This window comes from Hippoglossus hippoglossus, chromosome 5, assembly GCF_009819705.1.
Source record: "Hippoglossus hippoglossus isolate fHipHip1 chromosome 5, fHipHip1.pri, whole genome shotgun sequence".
NCBI lineage: Eukaryota > Metazoa > Chordata > Actinopteri > Pleuronectiformes > Pleuronectidae > Hippoglossus > Hippoglossus hippoglossus.
In genome coordinates this window covers 29,454,656-29,475,575 of record NC_047155.1, presented here as the reverse complement: position 1 = coordinate 29,475,575, position 20,920 = coordinate 29,454,656, and the positions used below count along the sequence as shown (strand labels likewise).

The window sequence follows — 20,920 nt, the reverse complement described above, 5'->3', positions numbered from 1 at the left end:
AGCACACACACACACAAACTGCAAAATGTGTGGTGTTGTTTGAGTGGTAATGAGGCAGGAGTGGGAGGACGGCTGGTGTTCCTCCCACTGCCTTATGCTAGGGGAGTTACCCAGCTCGCTGGTGAAATGACAGAGAACTAGCCCAGACCACACGCACACACACACACACACACACAAACACACACACACACACACACACACACACACACACACACACACACACACACACACACACACACACACACACACACACACACACACACACAAAGAGAAGACAATTGGTTTCCTCTGGGCATGTGAGCAAGACTGAATATCCCTCATTTATTAACATTAAGGAATGTCACCATCCAGGAATAATGTGAGAATATTGGACCAGTTTAGCGAGAAGAGGAACTTTAATGATGCTATATAAATCAGTGGGCAGAAAAAGTGCTTACATGAAGCAGTTGGAGAGGGTCTACATGCAGCAGTACAACATCTGCGCCGTTTCTTCTTGTAAAAAAAAAGTCTATGCTTACACACATTTTCTTTCTTTAAGAACTCAAGATCAAATCAATCAGACCAAGGACATATGATTTCACCTTGAGTTCCTTTAATTGAATGTTTTCAATGTTACTAATTTGTTGTAAGTAAATAAGGATATTAAATCGCTTTTAGATGAAGCTTGGTATCACGCAGGCTCCTGGTATAGACAAGGTATAGAATGTGCTTTTGTTACGTTTAGGGGAATATATAGAAAGAGTTCCTGTTTCTAAATAATCAAAACTCAACCGCCGTACCTTTGGAAGCCTCTGTGCCGTATGGTCCACTGGCGCTGTCAGTCAGGTCGGGTAGCCAGGCATCTTTGACTGCTGACTTGAAGAGGTGGCGATTATCCAATCTCTGGATGGGCCTGAAGTTACTGCGCAGATACTCCACTGACTTAACGTGGTCCTGCTGCTCCGTGGTGAAGATCGAGTAGAAAGCTTCCAACTGGTGCCGGCAGGGAGAGAGGCGGCAGGGCAAAGACAGAGAAATGGAGGGAGAAAAGTGAAGAAGAGTTACTTCCAGGCACAACTCACTAACTCAGAGTCACTCCTGGTGACTTTGAGTTGGTGATTTTTCCATCCCTCTCGCAGAAGAAGCCATTTTTACTATCCCCTCAAAAAACACAATATGAGAATGCAATGCAGATATATAACTGAAATACAAGTTGAGGATGAAATTTTAATGATCCCCATGAGAAAAGTGGGTCACCGCTGCAGCAAAGCAAAGGCTTATCATAAAGGAGAATACTGGGAATAAATTACTAATAATACCAGAATATGAAGAACATATTGGGTAAACAATGGATCCATGTGTCAGTGAAAAATATGAACAATTAATAAATAGAGTGCAAAATATTACTATGACACCTTTGAAATAATGTTGTAAAAGTTTAATTTGTTCGAAGCTATAAAGGAAATAAGACTTGTCCATCAATAGTGTTGATTTAAAATGTCCATAACGTGGGTTCGTATTATGTTTTCTAGGGGGGATAATTTGACACCTCCAGAAATATGCTCATTCTTAAACTTGCCAAGATTTAAAGGGGACATAGCATGCAAATTCCACTTTGTTAGTGCTTCTACAGGTTAATGTGGGTATCTGGCATGTCTACCAACCCAAAAACTCTGGGAAAAAAACACTTGCGCATTTTGTTATAGTTCCTCTAAGTCAGAAACGTCATGCTTGAGCGACTCGATTGAACTTCCTGGGTTTTGTGTCGTAACAAGGCACTGGAAGTCTCCCTACATGGCCTTGGCCCACCCCCCACCTCATCCCCCCCGCCCCCCCCACACTCGTTACACCGGGTTTACACTGGACGCAGCGAGGCTGCGAGGCAGCGCAGCGCCGTTCCCAAGCGCGCAGCCGCCTGGCTGTTCACACGGGACGAGCATTTCTCCGCTGGTCAGCCCGCGATTCACTCACATGTGGCATTTGTCTGGATCGTTGGGACTGGGAGGCTGCAGCAGCTGCTCGGGCGCGACCGCTCGCTCTCCCGTGCGTGAGCTGGAATTTGTGTCAGCGCCACACAGCCAGCAGTGTGGAAGACTTCCGCAGTGTTCAGCACTACTGTAACACTGGCACAAACAGAGCCCCCCCCACTCGTTATGCCGGGTTTACACCGGACGCGGAAGCGCCGCTGCGAGGCAGCGCAGCGCCGTTCTCCAGCGCGCAGCCGCCTGGCTGTTCACACGGGACGTGCATTTCTCCGCTGGTCAGCCCCATAGACTGTATATATAAGGTCAGCCCGCGATTCTGCTTTCTCCGCTTGTTGTTGTACCCGTTGAATGTCGGGGTTCGGGGGGAAATGATGGTCTTCATAGCCCCCCCCCCCCCCCCTCTCTTTCTCTCTCTGTCTGTCTGCTTGTGTGCTTGTAGTGGATGGGCAGAGGGGGACATTTAATTATGTGATTGGGAAAATTAAAACTCCAGGACAACAGAAGGGGAATACAAAGTATGGGATGCATATTTGATAATTTATATCATATAAAATATGTAATTTATATCGTTTAAAATCATGGGGGGAGAGGAGGGAGGGGGGAGCTGGCTCATTAGCATTTAAAGGAACAGGCACTCAAAACAGGTCACTCTGTGGAGGGCTGTTTTATACAGGGTAAAAAGGGTGCTGTTTTATATGATCCTTGTGGTATTTTGACCAAAGTATGTTACAGACATTTCATTAAGACCCCAAGGAACCATATCAACTTGTGGTAAAATGGGCATGCTATGTCCCCTTTAAAGGAAAGGATTCATACCAATCCCATGTCTGCGGGTTGGATATGGAGGGAGAGCCAAGATATGATTAGAATATCTTAGCATAGAGGCTGTGATAGGGGGAGAGAGCTGGGCGGTAAAGTTATCAGTAAACAAACAATGTAAAAATCACAACTCCTGGGAGTCACTGCTCAAGTTAGACTCTAAAATCTGTCAAGTTGACCTTTGGTGGACAATGTTGTAGTGACATCTTTTAAAATATGGCATAAAATGGTCTTAGCTCAGACAAACAAAGATACACAAATAAAAGCCAAGAAACCTAAAGGGACAATAGACAAATACAATTGTTTCAGGTATCCAAAGACAATACCACCAGAATCGGACACAACAGTTCAGGCATATAGCTTGTTCACTAGAAGCTTCATGAAATGATGTCACCAATGCATGGAGCAAAGCATATAACAAAGAGTTAGGCACAAAGCGACAATCATAGTCAAACTAGTCATGAAGATAGCAAACTTACCAATAACAGATTGATATTGCATGTTCAAATAATTCTGAACATCAACACCTCAAATTATCACATATCCATGAATCAGCATTTCAATAAATAATTTCTCCCACCAGAGGAGTTGTTTAAGTCTGTCAACCATCAACTCTAAAAACGACCCTCTCATCTCACATGTTTGGAGATTACTTCAAATACGTGAACTTTAAGTGAATGAGCATCCTTGTGGCCTGTTTCTGTGAAGGGCTGTCCCAGGGGATAATTGCAGTTGTAGAGTTCTGATTGAATATTCATGCTCTACCTTGTGGTATCTTGTGGGCCACAGACCAAAGAGCCCTACTAATGTAGTGTTTGAGCTGGCCAAGTCCTTGAAATAGTCAGTGTTGTGATGAACACATTGAAATAGAGTACTGTTGTTATTTGCATAAACTGTATCTGAAAGAGCTCTTGCTAAGGTAGCCAAAAAGGCTTGTCCCACCAGCAGTCCAGAGTGGTTAAAAGTAGGTGCCAAACTCACACCATGGTGAATGATGAATCACTGAAAGAGCTGGTTCTCAGATGCAACCTCCAAATCCTTGCCAAATGCAGCTGCCATGTACAGACTAAAGCCAGTTCACATTCGTATCTCTGAACATAGCTTTCAGCACCGGGTTGGACTATCGGGTGATTCCTTGGTTTGGTTTGATAAACCAGGAAGTAGGTTTGAGATTGTTAAATTCCTACATACAAACATCATTTTTAGAGATGAAATACTGCAGATATTGTTACTTGTGAAAGTTAGTATCCCTGATGCATTGAAACAGTTTTGCCAAAATTGTTTTAATCTTAATTTAGCTGCCATGCTATCAAGCTGTGAACATTTTGTACTGCTTTAGTTTGATGTTGAAGTTGGCCTCTTCCTGTTGCCATTTGTCAAACACATGCTGTGTGGCAAGACGGGCGAGCAGACATGGATTTGCACTGTGTGATTGAAGTGTCATCTTTCTGCCTGTGTTGGCAGATGGATACTCTGTACAATGTGTTTGGAAGCAATGCACTCAGACAAACAGCTTGTGAGCAAGGCAGAGCTGGGAGGAGGGGGGTGAGAGGAAGATTCAGTTCTATTAAGGTAAAAATCGCAGTGAGGAAATATCTGAGGACAGCAAATTCTCTCTGGGCTGTATGACAACCACATAATCTAAAATAAAACTGAAACCAAACCACAGCAAAACGAGGTGTCTATCCTGAGCCTGACAATAAATGATGACTTGACCGTCCTTGATTTATTTCTGTAAGTAGGACTCGGAGATATGCTGCATTATTTCTGACCTCTAGTACTGCTAAGGAGCCGTCTTTCTAGTGATGGCAGTAAATAGAGTGTCTATGAGAAGACACATTTTATCAATTAGGCTCATTGCCAAGACGCTCCAATAGTGTATCAAAGTGGAAAACCTTATTCTGATTCAAACACAGTTTGAAATCCTCTGGATACCATGAATATCCGTACGGAATGTTAAGACAGTAGGTGATGAGATATCTTCTGGAGCAAAGTCACGCATTGGTTGAACTGTAAAACATCCCCACCTACTGCAAAGAAAAATAATAGTTGTTGAGGAAATTAGCTTTTTTTCCTGAGCAGAATGTGATTGCAGCAAACCCAAATCCCAAACCCCCCAAGCTGCTGCAAAACAAATGTACAACGCCCATAAAACATCAGCCTGCCAGCTTTGGTGACCAGCTTTAGGGGTGACTTTGTGATGATGGAAGTCAAATGTGAGCGTCAAAGCAAGGGATTAATAAGAGAAAGCCCCAGTCTGATTCCACTGTTTACCAAGTCTTAGTAAACCCTCAGGGTTTAGTCTGGACAAAGAATTGAGAATGGAGGACACGCTGAAAAAATAATAAAATAAATACAGATCCAGGCATGGCTCTTTCCATAGCTTATCTCTTTGTGTTACAGATATGGCTTTGTTATGAACTGCTGCTATACCTTTTAATTTTAAAGTCCCTATATTTTACACCTTTCAGGGCTTTAGTTTGAGGTATTGGTCCCCCTAAGATGACATATCAGTGGTTTAAAGTCGGAAAAACTGCTGCAATGTGTATTTCCATGTCCTCTCTTCTGCCTCTCTCTGGAGCTGCAGACAGAACAGGCTGTTTTCTCCTGCCTCTTGAGCCCCTCCTCTGATTGGCTGACTGCACTTTGAGTGACACGCGACCAGGCCTATCACCGGTCTCATTCTGGCGCATTGACGATCTCTGGTAAACACATCTGAAAGTCACGTTGTTATGTTTGCAGCTATAGAAGACCAGCCACATATTTACAGTCGGTTACAACAGGATGTTTCTGAACGTTAAGTTACACCGTCCTCATGTTGGTTCAAGTTTTAGCAGGACAGTCGGCCAATGTAGGAGTAACGTCCCGAGTTACAGTATGGAGTTTCACAACAGAGTTACGTTACTCCGTACTGAGCACACCGACACGGCACGTCAGAAGAAATAAAGCATAACCACTGGTCTCGAACAGTAACGTCCTTAGGAGGAATGTGCATGGACACATTCTCTTCCTTGCATCCCTCCACGCTGCAGTGTTTCTTCAGTGTTGTTTGTTGTGGTTAGCCTGTGGTAGCTAACAAACTGCTAGCTCAGCAACAAGTCTGCTGCGTGTCGCGTTCGGTGTGGAGGGGTGATGGTGGTGGAGGTGGTGGGGAGCAGGGGCGGTGGGTTCGGAGGCTGGACTGGTACCGGCTGGGGGGGGCTGAGAGACGAGTGCGATATCATGATGACATCATACGGGGGAGGAAGTACGAATCGAGACGTTTCAATAACATATTTCTTAGAATGGACTGAGTGAAAAAGTCGGCGGAGTGACTCTGTTCATACTTTGAGGGTCTCTACTAACCCCCTTTAAGGAATTACGGATAGTAAAAGCCCAGAAAAAAATATTTTACACAATATGGGCCCTTTAACACATATTTATTCAATATGCAAGTTATAATGAAGCTTAAGCGTAAATTCAGTCAGGAAGACTTAACCTGCATGCTGATCAGCTGATCGTGGGTGTTCCTAAATGTCCAATCAGGTCTGCCGCGGTCTCTTTCAGCCAATCATTCAGCACCTGTCAAACTTTAAAAATCCCTTCTCCTCTCTTCCGCAGTCAGCCGTCTTTCAGTGACGCGCATAACCCCTCCTCCACCCCAATCTCCTCCAGTCTCCAGCAGAATATCATCACCTCTTCCGGATCCCGACCTCAATTGATCGTATGCATAATCCCACATTGTGGTGGCAGCGATCATGGACCTTGATGATGGATCCCAATAGTATCAGTGGATCATGACAAGGGATCGTGGATTACGGCGGCACCCGATCATGGTGGCAGCTGATCGCGGACTAAAAAATCAACAAGACTGCCTGACAATATACCTATTACTCGTGGCATCCATTGCACTTCTGTCCGTCCTGGAAGAGGGATCCCTCGCATGCGGCTCTTCCTGAGGTTTCTACGTTTTTCCTGTCAAAAAGGTTTTGTAGTTTTTCCTTACTCTTGTTGAGGGTTAAGGGCAGAGGATGTCACAATTGGCGAAGTCCAATAGGACAATTCTCACGAATATGGGCCATCCAAAACAATCGATTGACTGATGAACCACCACCAGTGTCTAGACCCCGGGGGGTATTCCTGTTCAATGCTCTGCTCCACCCCCTTCTAATCCTGATGACATCTCACAGGGGTCTAAAATGCCAAAGACTGTAAACATTCACTTTGCTTCTGTGCATTTGTCAAATAAACATCGTTAAATTATGAATCAAGTCTCTCCTGATTGAATTCATGAGCATGCCTTTGTAAGCATTTGTTGTTTCTTTTAATTTAAGGTGGAATCAGTTGATCTAGATCCAGTGCAGTTTGGTTCCTGGGCCTAAATTCCTGCAGTTCCAAAGCAGCAGAAGCATGGGTGTATTAAAAGAACTGGACTAGTGTGATTTTCTAAAAGGTTTGCAAAACCCGCTTGTTGAAGTGTGAAAATCCTCAGTTCCTCTACATGTGTAAGATCAAGAGCATATTTTCTGTGAAATTTGTAAAGTTTGATTGCATGTAATGAACGGTAATTCTTGACTTGCGACAGACATAATTTGTGTGTGTGTGTGTGTTACTCCACTCACAGTGGACTGCAGTAGTGCATGAGGTTTAGAGCCTTCAGCCCTTCTTCAGCTCCTGGATCAGCTTCGGACAGTACTGGTGCACACATCACAGTGCAGCCCCATACCAGGCCATTATGTATCTCAAACCTCCACATCCTGCAAACCTGAGCTGAAATCACTATACTATCAGAGCACAAAGTCTCAGTCACAGCAGAGCAATATTCCTGTGGCACTATAGGCAGATTATAGGCAGCGTGTATCTGTTGCTATGGGGAACAACATCCTCTATCAGAGAAAACGGGGACAGAATCCACAATGTTTTTCTGTCAATGAGTTTCCACTGAGTTTCCACTGCCTCAAGCTAAAGCTTTTCATTATTTATTTTGTTTTACTTTTCGAGGCAGTAAATAAGACTTGTTCTCAGTCTATAACTTGTAAATGAAGAAAAGAGTAACTGTTTGCATTTCCTCAGATACATATTTTATGTGCTGATGTCACAGTGGCTTGGCCCAGACAGAAAGATTCATACGTCATTGCTGTGGGCAGAATCAGAATCCCTGCAGACAGGTGGGGATGGTTGAAAACCCTGCCAAAAATATTTATATGTAGACTCCATACTTGCCCTTTTTATTTAAATAACACTTATTTGGTGATTTGTTGTTCAAAAACATCTTTGGTTGTCAAGATATTGTGGTATTTGTAGAAGTGTTTGAGGAGGACTTACTGATGAAAAGGACTAATTCTGAAGTACAGAGCATAAATACAGGCCAAGCAAACAATCTTGCGTTGGTTGGATTTTTGAGCATGTCACCACATCAGTGATTCTTGAAGAGCTTTTTACAAGCTAACAATACAATTTGAATCTACGCACAGGCTGCCTTAGCCAGGTGGGAAACCATAAAGAAAACCCCACATACCCCACTTGGAATTGCTGCACAGAGACAGAACTCACCAGCAATTCCCTCCTCGCAGCTAATATTTCGAGTAACTGCGATGTGAGACCAACATAGCAAAAGCCATCTAAGGTTGATAACATCTGAAACGCAGCTTCCCTCTCTCCCACACACACACATACCCTTACGCCAGGTGGACAAATACAAGCGTGGCATGTCTACATGTCTGTTTGAAAGGAAGGCATTTAAGGTGAGCTGTTGTGCAAGAACCTGAGCATCGATCCACTTTAAAAGCAGGCCCAAAGCAACTGCTGTCTCTCCTGCTGACCTACTTCAACTAGCATCCAAAACAAAAGGCTCACAAAGAGAGGAGAGAGAGAAATCAAACACAGAGAGGCAGACATAGACAATAACTACAGTCACCATCAATGTTAATTCTCCTTCCAACCTCTGTCTTTTATCTTTCTCCATGATGTGTTCTCAGGAGAGTTGGACAGCAACAAAAGAAGGGGAGAAAACAAAGGACTTCAAAAGAGGCTGTTGTTTAGGCGGATTGACAAATGGTTTCGAAATCAGCAGCCAAAGAACAGGAAGGATGAATGATGTCACTGTCACTTGCTTTTTTGTTGACTCTTATTTGATTAATTTTCCCATTTTAATATTCTGCTGGTTATTGCATAATTTCCTATCTATTGACTTTGAAGTATTGTTTTTTGTATACTTTGCCTTTAACAAATGAGACGTGCTGATGTTGAAATTAGATTAAAACTATATAATGGGTTTAAATGGTAGACTTCGAATGACATGTAAGTATTTATCATGGCAGAGCTTTTGTGGTAAAATATAGCTTCCAATGTATCTGTGGAGTTTACTGGGGTTTTGGGCAGCTGTGGCTGAGGGGTCGTCCTCTAACCAGTATAACCAATGGTTCAATCCCAGTCTTTATCATCTCCTTGCCTAAAGTGTCCTGAACCCCACATTGCCCCTCGTAAAAAATTAAATTGCTGCCCATAAATGCACTGTATTAATGTGTGTGAATGGGTAAATGACAAAAAAACTGTAATGTAAAGCACCTTGAGAAAAGCTCTATATAAAAACAGACCATTTACCATTTTTCACATTGTCATTTCATTAATTGTTATTCTGAAATATTGGTTATAGCAGCTTCAGGTGCTGAAGTTAGGATATAGTTCAGAGGATAGGATATGCTCTCTTTTTTGTACTTTTGGCTAACCCAGAATTCCTGACCTTTACACCTGTGGTCATGTGATGAGCAACGACAAAGCAAAACACCACAATTCCTGTCCCAATTCAGGGGCAGGACCTGACCCACTAAGCCGGGTCCATCAAAGGACTGCAGGCTCATGAAGGATTCAAGATCTGTCCACAGATCCTTTGTCAAGTGCCTTCAGATAATGTTTGTTGTGATTTGGTGCTATACAAATAAAATTGAATTGATCTGAATTGAAAGATGCATTCAGGAGCTTGTCTTCAGCAGAAAGTTTCAAAGTTAACCTGCAGGAAGTTTTACAGGCCACATGTCACCAATGTTTGTGGGATTCAATTACAACAAGAAAAGTCCAACCAATAAAGACTGTATAAATGTGTGTCGTCTAACATTCCTGTTTGTATGTAGTTCTTTTTCGGAGGGGATGGAGGGTGCTTCACAGCCAATCCAAAAAAACAGCATATGAATTCAGAAAGTTTGAACTGTTGGTTATCCTTAAGATGACTTATACCAATGTCATTGGTGCTTGTGTGGGCCTGAGCTCAAGCACTTGAGCTGGGAGCAGACATAAAGGTTATTCAAATGAACAAAACAAAGTGCAGACACTCAACAGAGACACTGCTTACATGCATAGATGTATTATTCTCAGCAGCCAGAAAGTAGCACATACTCAAAAAAAATGTTTATGTTAATTTCCTCTGCTGTTCGGCTGGAGGAGGGGAAGCAGTTGAGGAGGTGTAGGTTTAGACTGTGCTGAGCGGAACTCTGAATTACAGCCTACACCTTTGAATTCTTCACTGATTCAAACTGGTCTAATGCTCTCCTCGCTTTTTCACCTGGGTTAAGAATCAATCTATCCAATGTTATTAAATAAACATTTTGATTTGGATTAAGAATGATGACATCTACCAACAACATTTTGTTAGCAACCTGGCTGCAGTGCATCCACAAAAAATACAAGTATGGATGAGATCCAACTCTTAAATTCACATTTCTTTAATAAATGAGTAAAAAGGTTAACTGCTCTTGGCAGCCAACCAATACTGCAGCTTCTGTGCAGATTGAAACCAAATAGCTTCAGTCCAATTTGATCTTATTTGTTGTGACACTAAAATCATGACAGAAGATGATGAAACTGGTGGTATCTTCTCTGATGTGAAGATATGCACCTTCTCTTTTTCATATCAAATTGATAATCATTGGGTTTTCAACTGTTGTTCAGACCAAATATGTGATTTTAAGATATCCCTTCAGGACGCCGGGATGTGTTTGTGATTGTTTTTGTATTCTTTGCCAGTTAAAGAAGTTTGGTTAAAGAGCATCACCATCTCTTTGGCTTCCTGCCTCTACCTCCCTCCGTATCAATCTTCCTCAATCTCCTCCGTCTTTGTAATGTCCCCTCACTGCTGGCTTTACACTGACCTGTTCTCCTAACTTCAAGGCAGAGAAGCCAATATTTCATCCACATTTAGTTTGCTCCACTGCTGCTCTTGAGCAACTCGTATGGTCTCATTAGGGGACGAGTCTGCCAAATGTTCTTTGAACTGGGGAAGAAAGATGGGGGGAAAAAAACCTTTTCCCACAGACCCTTATTAATAAATACTGAACACACTGGAGCTGCTTTCCTGGTAATGATGACTCTTATCCCTGTTTTTCACTGTTTTCGTTGACATGTGTGTGAGAGAGAGAGAGAGCGAGAGAGAGAGAGAGAGCGAGAGAGAGAGAGAGAGAGAGAGAGAGAGAGAGAGAGAGAGAGAGAGAGAGAGAGAGAGAGCAACAGAACAGGAAAGAATTGGGGCAGTCCATGCATAACCATGTATGAGTGTGTGGATTATGAGCTCGCAACAAAAAATGTAAGTTCTGATTTAAAGTATATATGTAACTTATTTCAGATGACCTGTAAGAGTTTAAACGTGGGATGTTATTTTAGTTTCACACTATCTACTTTAACATAATTCCACAGAAAAGAGTTTTACTCTTCATATCATTATGCTACTGAACTAGCTAGAGTAACTCTGTAGACACTGTACAACCTGCCTATAGACACAAATTCATCAACCTATATGCATACATTTTGCCAAAGTCTCAATAGATTGAACAATTATGATATAATTAGAGCAAAGTTGTTGTTTTATCATTAGAAAATACCAGACAATAGTCAATAGACCACCTGCTGCTGCTACATCCTGAACAAAACCTGCAATATCTGTATGGATGTGTACAGAGTAGAAGTTAAACACAACGTTAAGGTGCAGTGATGGACAGGAGAGGACAGCAGCCTGATGTCAGCTGGCAGAATGTGCACACAGCCCTGTCATCCTGCCAGTGACTCTGGGTCATCACATGAAAAGTAAACAGGGGCAACTGTCAGATCTGTTTAGACTCTCAATAAACTGAAAGACCGAAACAAACACTGCCGAGATTTGCACTTGTCCAACATTATATGAATTATATAATATATATGGGTATTCGTACATCTTAATAGAAAAGAAACAAGTTGGTTTTGTTGCTGCAATGCTTTATAGTAAGGATTATAGAGCTTTTATTTAGAAAAGTTGTGAACTTGGGTCTGAGTGTCGATTGCTTAACAGACCTGTGAAATAGCCGACATGCAATGTATAAGAAAATATCATCAAGTAAATCATATAAATGAGTATATATGAGATGTGAAAGAAAAACACATTCTATAAAATTTGTGTAAAAAATAACACTGATCATAGCTCACTTAAACAGTTTCAGAAAGTAAGCTCCAATCAACATCACCAGTCACAAGTCAAGCAAAGAGCCCAGTCAGGTTGAGAACACACACTGCACTAGTATTTCCACAAATCAGGAAGTCCAGGTTGTTGTAAGGACCAAGAGAACAGGATACAAGTACCTTAAGATGAAGCACCACAAATGACCGATATGTGCTCAAAAAACAAACATCCTTTCAGAAACCTATGAGTTCCAAGCTAAGTCTATGTTTTTTTGCAGTCTGTGCAGGTAAAAGACATACCTGTATAATGATGCCTGAAAGTATTTGACTCCGTCCTCTTTCAAAAGAACACTCATGCAGTTCATGGTGTAAGAACAAAGTCTGAACCCAATGGTACACCACACATCCTCAAAATACCACAGGGCTCAGGGAGAAGACAGACCTCAAGTCATATGGCTAAAAACGTGTGGAGGGAAAGTTCATGGGCTGTAGTAAACACTAGAAAAGGATATGAACTCAAAGGCCCATTTTATTTAGAAGACAAATTATGTGTTTCATACTTAGAGCAATTAGCTGCAGTGACTTCTCCTAGACATTCTAATATTGAAGAGGCTGTTATCCTGGAATAATATAACATATTTAATTTCTGATCACAGTTTAAATAATTGCTATTTCAGAATTATAAACTTAGATCCCAACATGATTTAGTTTTTTTACTTGTGATCTTCGGATACCATTCTTGACTTCCAAGCTTTTCCACCAAAACAACCCACACATGTAATCTCCACCTGTTTGGTGCGTTATATTTGTGTCTTACCTGTTTGTATGAGACGTAGATAGGTCTACTGAAAATGATCCACTCCACCACCTTACTGCAGGGCGGAGTGGTCAAAGAGCCGGTGTAGCGATAGTAACTTCCCAGTGCGGACGGCAGCAGGTCCTTCAGCACAAACGGCTCCAGGAACGTCTCTTTCTCTGCATGAGAGTGGACAGGACACAATGTTCAGATCAATACAACATGATCTACACAGCACTTTGTGTTTCACTGTAAACTATGAGTTTCTGGAGCAGACCCAAGTGCTACTGTTTCACGGCCTTAAGGTTGATGCTATTGATTGCATTTGCATTGTGCCTGCCCTGTTCAATGTCCCCCTATTGACACACATAATGGCACTGGACACCTACAACATCACATCTCCAAGCACAAATGTTGACACAACGGAATGATTCACTAACAATGTTTGCTCCAAACAGAAATCACCAGTGATTTGAAACACAACTGAGGCTTCAAGCCAGACACTCTGTTTACTCTCTAAATGATTCTTTTAGAGGGAGAACGATGTGGATCCAACAAAGACAGGCATTGATTAAACAGTACAATAGTTTTATCCGTGGCTGTGTCATTTAGTTCCCACTGACCTCAGAGGAGATGGCAATGTGAATTATTTTTGTATTCATGGTGGACAATAGCAAGATGTGGAGCAAAATTATGTATAAGGCCGTTTTCAGACATGAACTCGGGAAGATGTCCACAGAATTGGGTCCAGTTTGCCTTTCACACATGAACAACGCAGCATGAGATCCTCGGCTCAGACATGTTCACAACAACACAGAAATCTCCAGTGTTCAGGTGAGGGGAGGCTCAGCAGGCAGAGGCAGGACATAACACATTAATTATACTATGGACCTCACATGTTTTAGTTTACAACACCAGCATTGGCTCTTATTACCAAAAGCTCTCTTGATGTCTTAGTCTGTGTCTGGGATGTGTATGGGCTCCGCTTTTTCAACATGAGATATTTATATTCCTTTTGTTGATTTCATTTTATGCATGTTTGATATCAACAATCCTGCGGAGGATCTGTTTTCTCATATGGGCTAATTCTGTTGAGTTTTTCCCAAAGGCCTGGCAGGTAAAACTCCAGAGACAGTCCAGAGGCTCCCACTTGGACATCTGCAACCTCACATACAGCACCTCCGGAGAATATCAGAAGATTATCCACAGCTCAGAGCATGTCTGAAAGTAGCTTTAGTGTTGTGTTACCTGACCTGAGCTGTCGCATTATGCTACAAGTCTGGACGTTTTCAAATGCAGTCAGTTTCTCTGTGAATGAGATAATCATCTGTTTCCATGGGTGTCATGTGCTACCACTAGACTCTCAAGGACCAATGAAAAGAGGGAAACAGGCTGACTGTCGACACTGTGTTAATGAGATAACTTGAGTCATGTTTTTAATAAAGCTGAAACTTTACAATTTACAATTTTGTCTCAGGGCGTCTTGGGTTGAGTTCGTGGAAAGTTATGATGACAGCCTGCTCTCCGTTTTTGTCACCACCTTCGCTCATGCCTGCGGATTTAGCTGATGAATTGGACCAGGATGAAACGGAGGAAGATGACAAGCACGATCAAATCATTTTTGGAGTTTTGTACTTTCAAGCTGGGATCCAAAACATTTTCATTTGACGCAAAATGAGAACGTCCCTGAGTGCAGGATGAGTCATCAGTTTGCAGTCAACAGTTGAAACCATTTAAAAGGAAGAGAAAAGAGATTTAGATGAACACCAAAAAATGATATATAGATATAGATCTATTCCACATGAATTTGGCAAATAACAAACAATGTTTTTGTATTTATGTAAACCACTGACCTACAAGCAATAACCTAGCATTGTTAAATAGTGGGGAGTGTGAAACAGCCACACAATATTTCCTCATGCAAAACAATAAGGCCATCCAGTATTAGTATTCTTCTTCTGATGTAACCACTTGTGTTATCTCTAAAATAAGAAACCAACAGCCAAGGCGACATGTAAGGAAGGAGAGTGACAGGAATGGAAATAAAGGGTGAGAGGGTGTGTGAGTGTGTATGACGTGGGGCAGATGAGTGCAGCAGGGCGGGTCACTTGACAGGGATGGCGACGGGCGGAGAGGAAGATGCACTCTCTTTATCAGTGACATATAGATCCCCCCTAACCCTTCTTTCTCTTCCTTTTCACCCTCCACTGACAAGGCCTGTCTCCTGCTGCCTTCCCCAATGCCAAGTTCAGGGAAGTATTTTCAGCTCCATCGAATCCGTGCGACAGAGTGAGCTGGGGAGGGAGGACGAGAGGAGACTGGGGGGGTGGGTGGTGGTGATGATAGAGAGGGAGTGGGGGTCGGTGGAGTGTACTCAGGAAATGGAAAATGATGACACAGACCCTCTTCAAGATTTATACATCTGAATTAGCCCTCTCAAGTACTGAACACACTCTTTGGCACATCTCGCTCCCAGCACATAGCTCAGTAAATGTCTGTGTGTGAGGCAAAAGAATGTCTCGGTCTTGTATACTTGCATATGACACATGCACGCAAACGGAGCATGAAAGAGGATGACGTTTTGGTGTGGCCGAACAGATTGTATGACAGTGTTGGTTTGTGACTCCTGTTTTTCTCCCACTAGCATAAGTGGTTGTAGCAGCAGCGACGATGCAGAAGGGCCCAAGAAAGTCTTACATTGGTTGGAGCAGCATGAGGCTGTTATCACACTGCAAGTATTTTAAGCTCTCAGCCTCCGGCGAGGCGTCAGAACAGCTGTCCATTCATTTAATCGTCCCTTAGTGTCCCCTGTAAGGACTTAATATTTCATTCCCCAGCTAGGGAAAACCACACACGCTTAGCACAAAGTCACATTTTGGGAGGCATCCAAGGACTCTGGGTTTGCGTGACTGTATCTGGTGCCAGTATTGATCTAAAATTGTGCCATAGCTGTGTTGTCTTGGTTCAGTTTGGTGCAAAAGTTCGAAAGCTGTTGTGACAAAACCTAAAGAGAAAGAGGTGCACATGACTTGATATCTGCAGGTGAACTTTCATTCAGTCTTTGGAAGATTTCTTCGGTTTTAGATGTTCAGTGCCACTTTTGGTCAATCTCACAAAGTCACTGCCTTCTGAAATGCAAACTTGTTATGGACCGATTCATGTGAGAATTATCTCATTACCCACTCAGGGTTCAGGTTAGAGTTAAATTATTCAACTAAAAGTACATTGAGAGAGGAAAATGTCTCCCAAGTTATTCTACTTCAAACTTAAAGTAAGTACTGATCTAGAAACAGCTTTTATATCTTAAAGGGATAGTTCACCCAAAAATGAAAATTCACTCATTATCTACTCACCACTATGCCGATAGTCACCAGTTACTTCAATTCTATTGGACTTGGTTGCAGCGCTGTTTACCACTGAAACTCCAAAAGTGTTTAGTGGAATCAAACACTTCACCCACCCCTCCATCGGCATAGTGGTGAGTAGATAACGATAATGAGCCATTCCATTTTGTGATGTAAGTATTAAGTTATAATTGAAGGAAATGAAGGGAGCAACAAAAGAACAACACATTTCCATTTTGTTAGAGTTGTAAAAGGTAGCACTAAAAGGGAGCAATCTGTCCTACTACAATAACACTTCATCAGTGATGATGTTCTTAGCAAGAAGTGACCCTAAACACCTCCGAATTACAGCCTTCAATTTAACCCTTAAAAGACACAGGTAGGACCCATCACCGAATGAGGCAAAAGAAAACACTTCATCTCTTTGGTGTTGTCATTGCATTCGCTCATTTGAGATCACATGAAGTGTACTTGGACTTGTACTTCGTTGGTCCATGTCACATTCAGTATCATGGAGGAGGTGGGGTTTATGTCCTGTACTGCCACCAGGGGGGAAGGAGATGTTTGGCTTCACTAATGGGGAGTATACAGTCTATAAATGAATGATTCCTGTTTCTCTGTCACTAGTGTGAACTCTTCCATTCTGAGCTGCCAACTGTCACAGATGGCCTCTGAGTGAACACTGAGTTCTACACCACATTTACATACACTGACAGCTTTTATTGAAACAGATCGTTTTCTTATTTGACCTGATGTAGGTGTGAGAGAATAACGTTTTCATGCATGACTCAAAATGGTTCATTTCCAGACCCTCTTAGCAGCCAATCAGAATCAGAATGACGTGGATGTTTATTTGCCTTTTGGTTTACATGAGCATCCTTAAGCATCTATGACAAAAGAGTAAATACATAACTGCTGTTTCCTTAATTTCTGAACTCCTGGACAGTGCTGCAGCATAGCAACAGTGGGTATAGAAAGAGTCTTAGAGGGTCTGTGACACATGACTTTTAGGAAAAAGCTGACATCTTAGCAGTGGTACTTTCAAAAATAAAAGAAGCAGAAACTCATTTATTTGCACTGCAGTTAGATTGCTTCATTTGCACACAAAATGAGTTGGCATTTTATGCATGAATGAGAACTTAGCATTTTGCAGTGATTAGTGTTTTTACTGCTAAACATGGGGCAAATGACTCCCTCTGCAGTCTTATCAACAGATGGTAAATGTTGAGATTTATTGTGTGGATTTATTAGGATTTCATCTCATGTTTTTAAGTTTTCCTTTAATTGTGTTTTCTATTCTAAATCCTTTGAAACTGATGTCTGAATTAATTTGATTGGATTGTGGGCATAGATGATATTTCTAATGATACTTTGTAGTGTGTGCCTGGTGGGCAGTTACATTCCAATAATCCAAGGAAGTCTACTCAGACTGCAGACTGCTTTGCAAGCTCAAATGATTACCATGAAACACCTCACAGCTGCTTTCAGACATGCACTGGACTCCGCAGATTTCTCCGGAGGAGGAGGTGCCTGTGTGAACACAAATGTCCGAGTGAGATGCTCCACAGTTTCTATGGACTTTATCCACCTGATCTCCTTGTATAAAGTATGTGGAAATCCAGGAGAATCAATGTGAGAACACAGCAGGGGTTCCCCGCTGGATTCACCCCTAGCGAGTTGATGACGCTTCTAACATGCGTCAGACACAAAAATGAAAGAAAACATAATAACGTGGAGGATTTGATGCTTTTGTGAACACGTCTGTGCAGCAAAACCTCCCGCTGTGTTGTCATGTGTGAAAAGCAAACCGCGGGTAAACTTCGTAGTCAATTGTCCGGATTTTACCCGCAGCCGCAGGTCATGTCTGAAAACTGCTTATGACATTTCCACTTCCTCCAGCAGACTGCCTTTTATGATGCTAATCTTAAAGGCTGATGTAATTCAACACTGTAATACTCCAACACTGAAGCAGGACAACATGTGGGAACAAGACGTTGAGAGGACTCTGCTCACATTGGATCTTTTTTTTTATCACATTTGTGTCCATCGTGATCTCAATCTCAGGTGATGTGTCCCAGATGTCACTTATGACCATACATACAAAGATTTCTAAATATTTAAAATGTACTCCCACAGTAGATATGTAACAAAACAATAGTCCCTATTCCATATAAGGTGACATTTGGCATATATACAAGTTAAGTGCTGTGATGTTCACTTCACTTTTCGTTGCTATGACTCTTTTACTCAGTGGATTATTCTGGAATGGAGAATCCTATTTGAATCAATCACTAAACAGATAATTAAAGCAAGAACCTGGTGTCATTGTATTGATCATGTGGGGGATCTATCCCTCCCTGCAGCTTGGTGTCACATTTTGTGCATGAGTTGACTCTCTGACCTGATTTCTTTCTCTCTCTCATTTCTCCAGTGTGAAGATCTTTTCCACACACCCTGTGCTCCTTCTCTCCACCAATATAAATGTGCTCTATACGCTTACATATTTCTGACAGACACAAACCATTGCTTTTAATTTTATGTGCAGTTTCATTCTGTTGCTTAAATATTCAAATTGAGTCTTCTTTTAATGCAATGGGGGGCTTTCCAGGTTGTTTTGTGTCTGTTATTACTGCAATCTATGTTATCTTGTCCGGTAGAAAAATTATGTAAAATGACAGAAACACAGCCACACCATCTTAACTTGGGTTGCATAAGCCCTTCTGAGCCATGATTGGCTGATGGTCTTGTTGGCGTCACACTGTAAATTCTTTACTATGTTTCTAAAGGACACACCAAGATCTATGCGATATTAACAAATACATGTTTGATTTCGGTCATCGGCAGCACATTTCACCCCGGACCTGAGATGAGAAGACAAAGACTTCATCTGCCATAATAAGAAATCGTGATATTCTGTGACTGACAGTCCGGTGAGCTGGAGATGACTATGCCGAGTTTACTGTAACACTGTTTGTCCTGTACAGTTCAGAGCAAAGACAGATGGAGAGTGAGTTGCCTTTGTTTAAATGCTGCATATAGCTGTATATTTGCACAGCCCTCTGTGACATCACTGTGTCATTTGCTCTGTTTATCTACTCAAGTGTCAGTGCTCTTGCTGCTCTCGTGTCACAGTGCTGAAATGAAGCCCTTCCTCCTCGCAGGCACAAATTACAAGTCCATTAATTCACTATCTTACTCACTGCACGTAGTCTCCGCTGACTTGGCACTCTGTGACCCTGATTGGCAATTAATTTTTAAAGGGCGTACATGGCTCATGGTGTTTCCCCCTTGATTTGAAGTACTGTGTTGACCCTATGGTGCCAGTATAGGAATTTAAAGAAGAGAAATTCTGTTTTCATTTTCCTCTTCCTCCCTTCGTCTGCACAAATATGTCTACCATTCATTACCGATGAGGGTTTAATTACAAAACGCTCTGTTTCACATCCAATCTGATGTGGCTCCATTGCAAAGTGCTCACATGTTAATCTTCTCTTTCATCCTCTACTCAGAAGGATTTCCAGAAATTTGGAGAACATATATTATCTATCTATTTGTCTGTCCTTATTTTCTCCTCAAACTGTGCTTAGGAAGATCTTTATTGAAAGGCTATATATGGATTTTTATTTTAGTGGATATTTCAGCAGTTTGGGCGTCATGGTATATGCCTTGTGTTTAAGACCATGATTCTGGACTTGCATGAAGGTTGTTCGAGTTATTTATTTACAAGCTTTCTTTCGGTCAGCACATCTCTCCTTCTCACTTTCTGGTGAAGTGAAGTGCTTCTTAGCAGCACCTCATTTCCAGCTGAGCTGAAAGGCCGGCTGTTTTGGATAAGCTTGACTGAGACGGAAAAACTCTCCTAAAAAATGTGTCCTCACTCTGTCTGAGACACTTCATCCTCCTCTTAAAGAACGAGGTGAACTAACTTCCTTCTGTATTTCTTTTCCTTTCGCATCAAAACAGCTGCAGGCCAGACTGTGGTGAAAATGTGGCATCAACATTAATGTTTAATGTTTGGGATATTCAGTGAGATTTTCTGCAAGTATCACATCATCTCACAGTTATCTAATGCTGCTATGGATAATAAGTATGCTAATAACAATAAGGTGCTATTTAACTTAATCAAAAATGTATTGGTTGTAACCCAAAATGTCTTTGTTGGTAGTGTTTATCACACCGATGTATGTTTAAGTGCTTATGTTTAACATAAGTTTAGTATAATTAGTTATTTGATGATGCAAAAATGGGATGAGACATCATGATTGACAGCTAAAATAGACTAGATTGATAAATTGGTCAGGTAGGTGTGTGGGCGACACCCCTATACCATGGCTCCACTCAATGATCACTCTGTGCACACTGGCTCCAAATGAGGACCCCAGTGTAATATGGCAGCAACGTCGATGATATTTTTGCTTTCTTGTCTTCCTACAACCTATGGTCATGTGGTAACTATGGGTATTTACCTCAGTTTATCATTTAGAGACTTAGAACATGTTTTTATTGAGAGTATTCAGTTCATTATTTGTTCTGCCAACTCAGGAAATGCCTAAAAGAAATGCCATTTCTTTTAGACCTTATGTGTTACACACTCTGGG

General features: G+C 41.8%; 1 protein-coding gene across 2 annotated transcripts in view; it reads right to left on the bottom strand.

Annotated features, from left to right (window-relative positions):
- Positions 1-20,920, bottom strand: part of LOC117762247 (receptor-type tyrosine-protein phosphatase gamma-like) — a 372,407-nt gene that overhangs the window by 59,887 nt on the left and 291,600 nt on the right. For both annotated transcript variants that reach the window (XM_034586785.1, XM_034586786.1), the window contains exons 7-8: positions 13,000-13,157; positions 780-972 (exon numbers count right to left, since the gene is read on the bottom strand). In XM_034586785.1, coding sequence (XP_034442676.1) covers positions 780-972; positions 13,000-13,157 — 351 coding nt within the window. The remainder of the gene's footprint in view (positions 1-779; positions 973-12,999; positions 13,158-20,920) is intronic.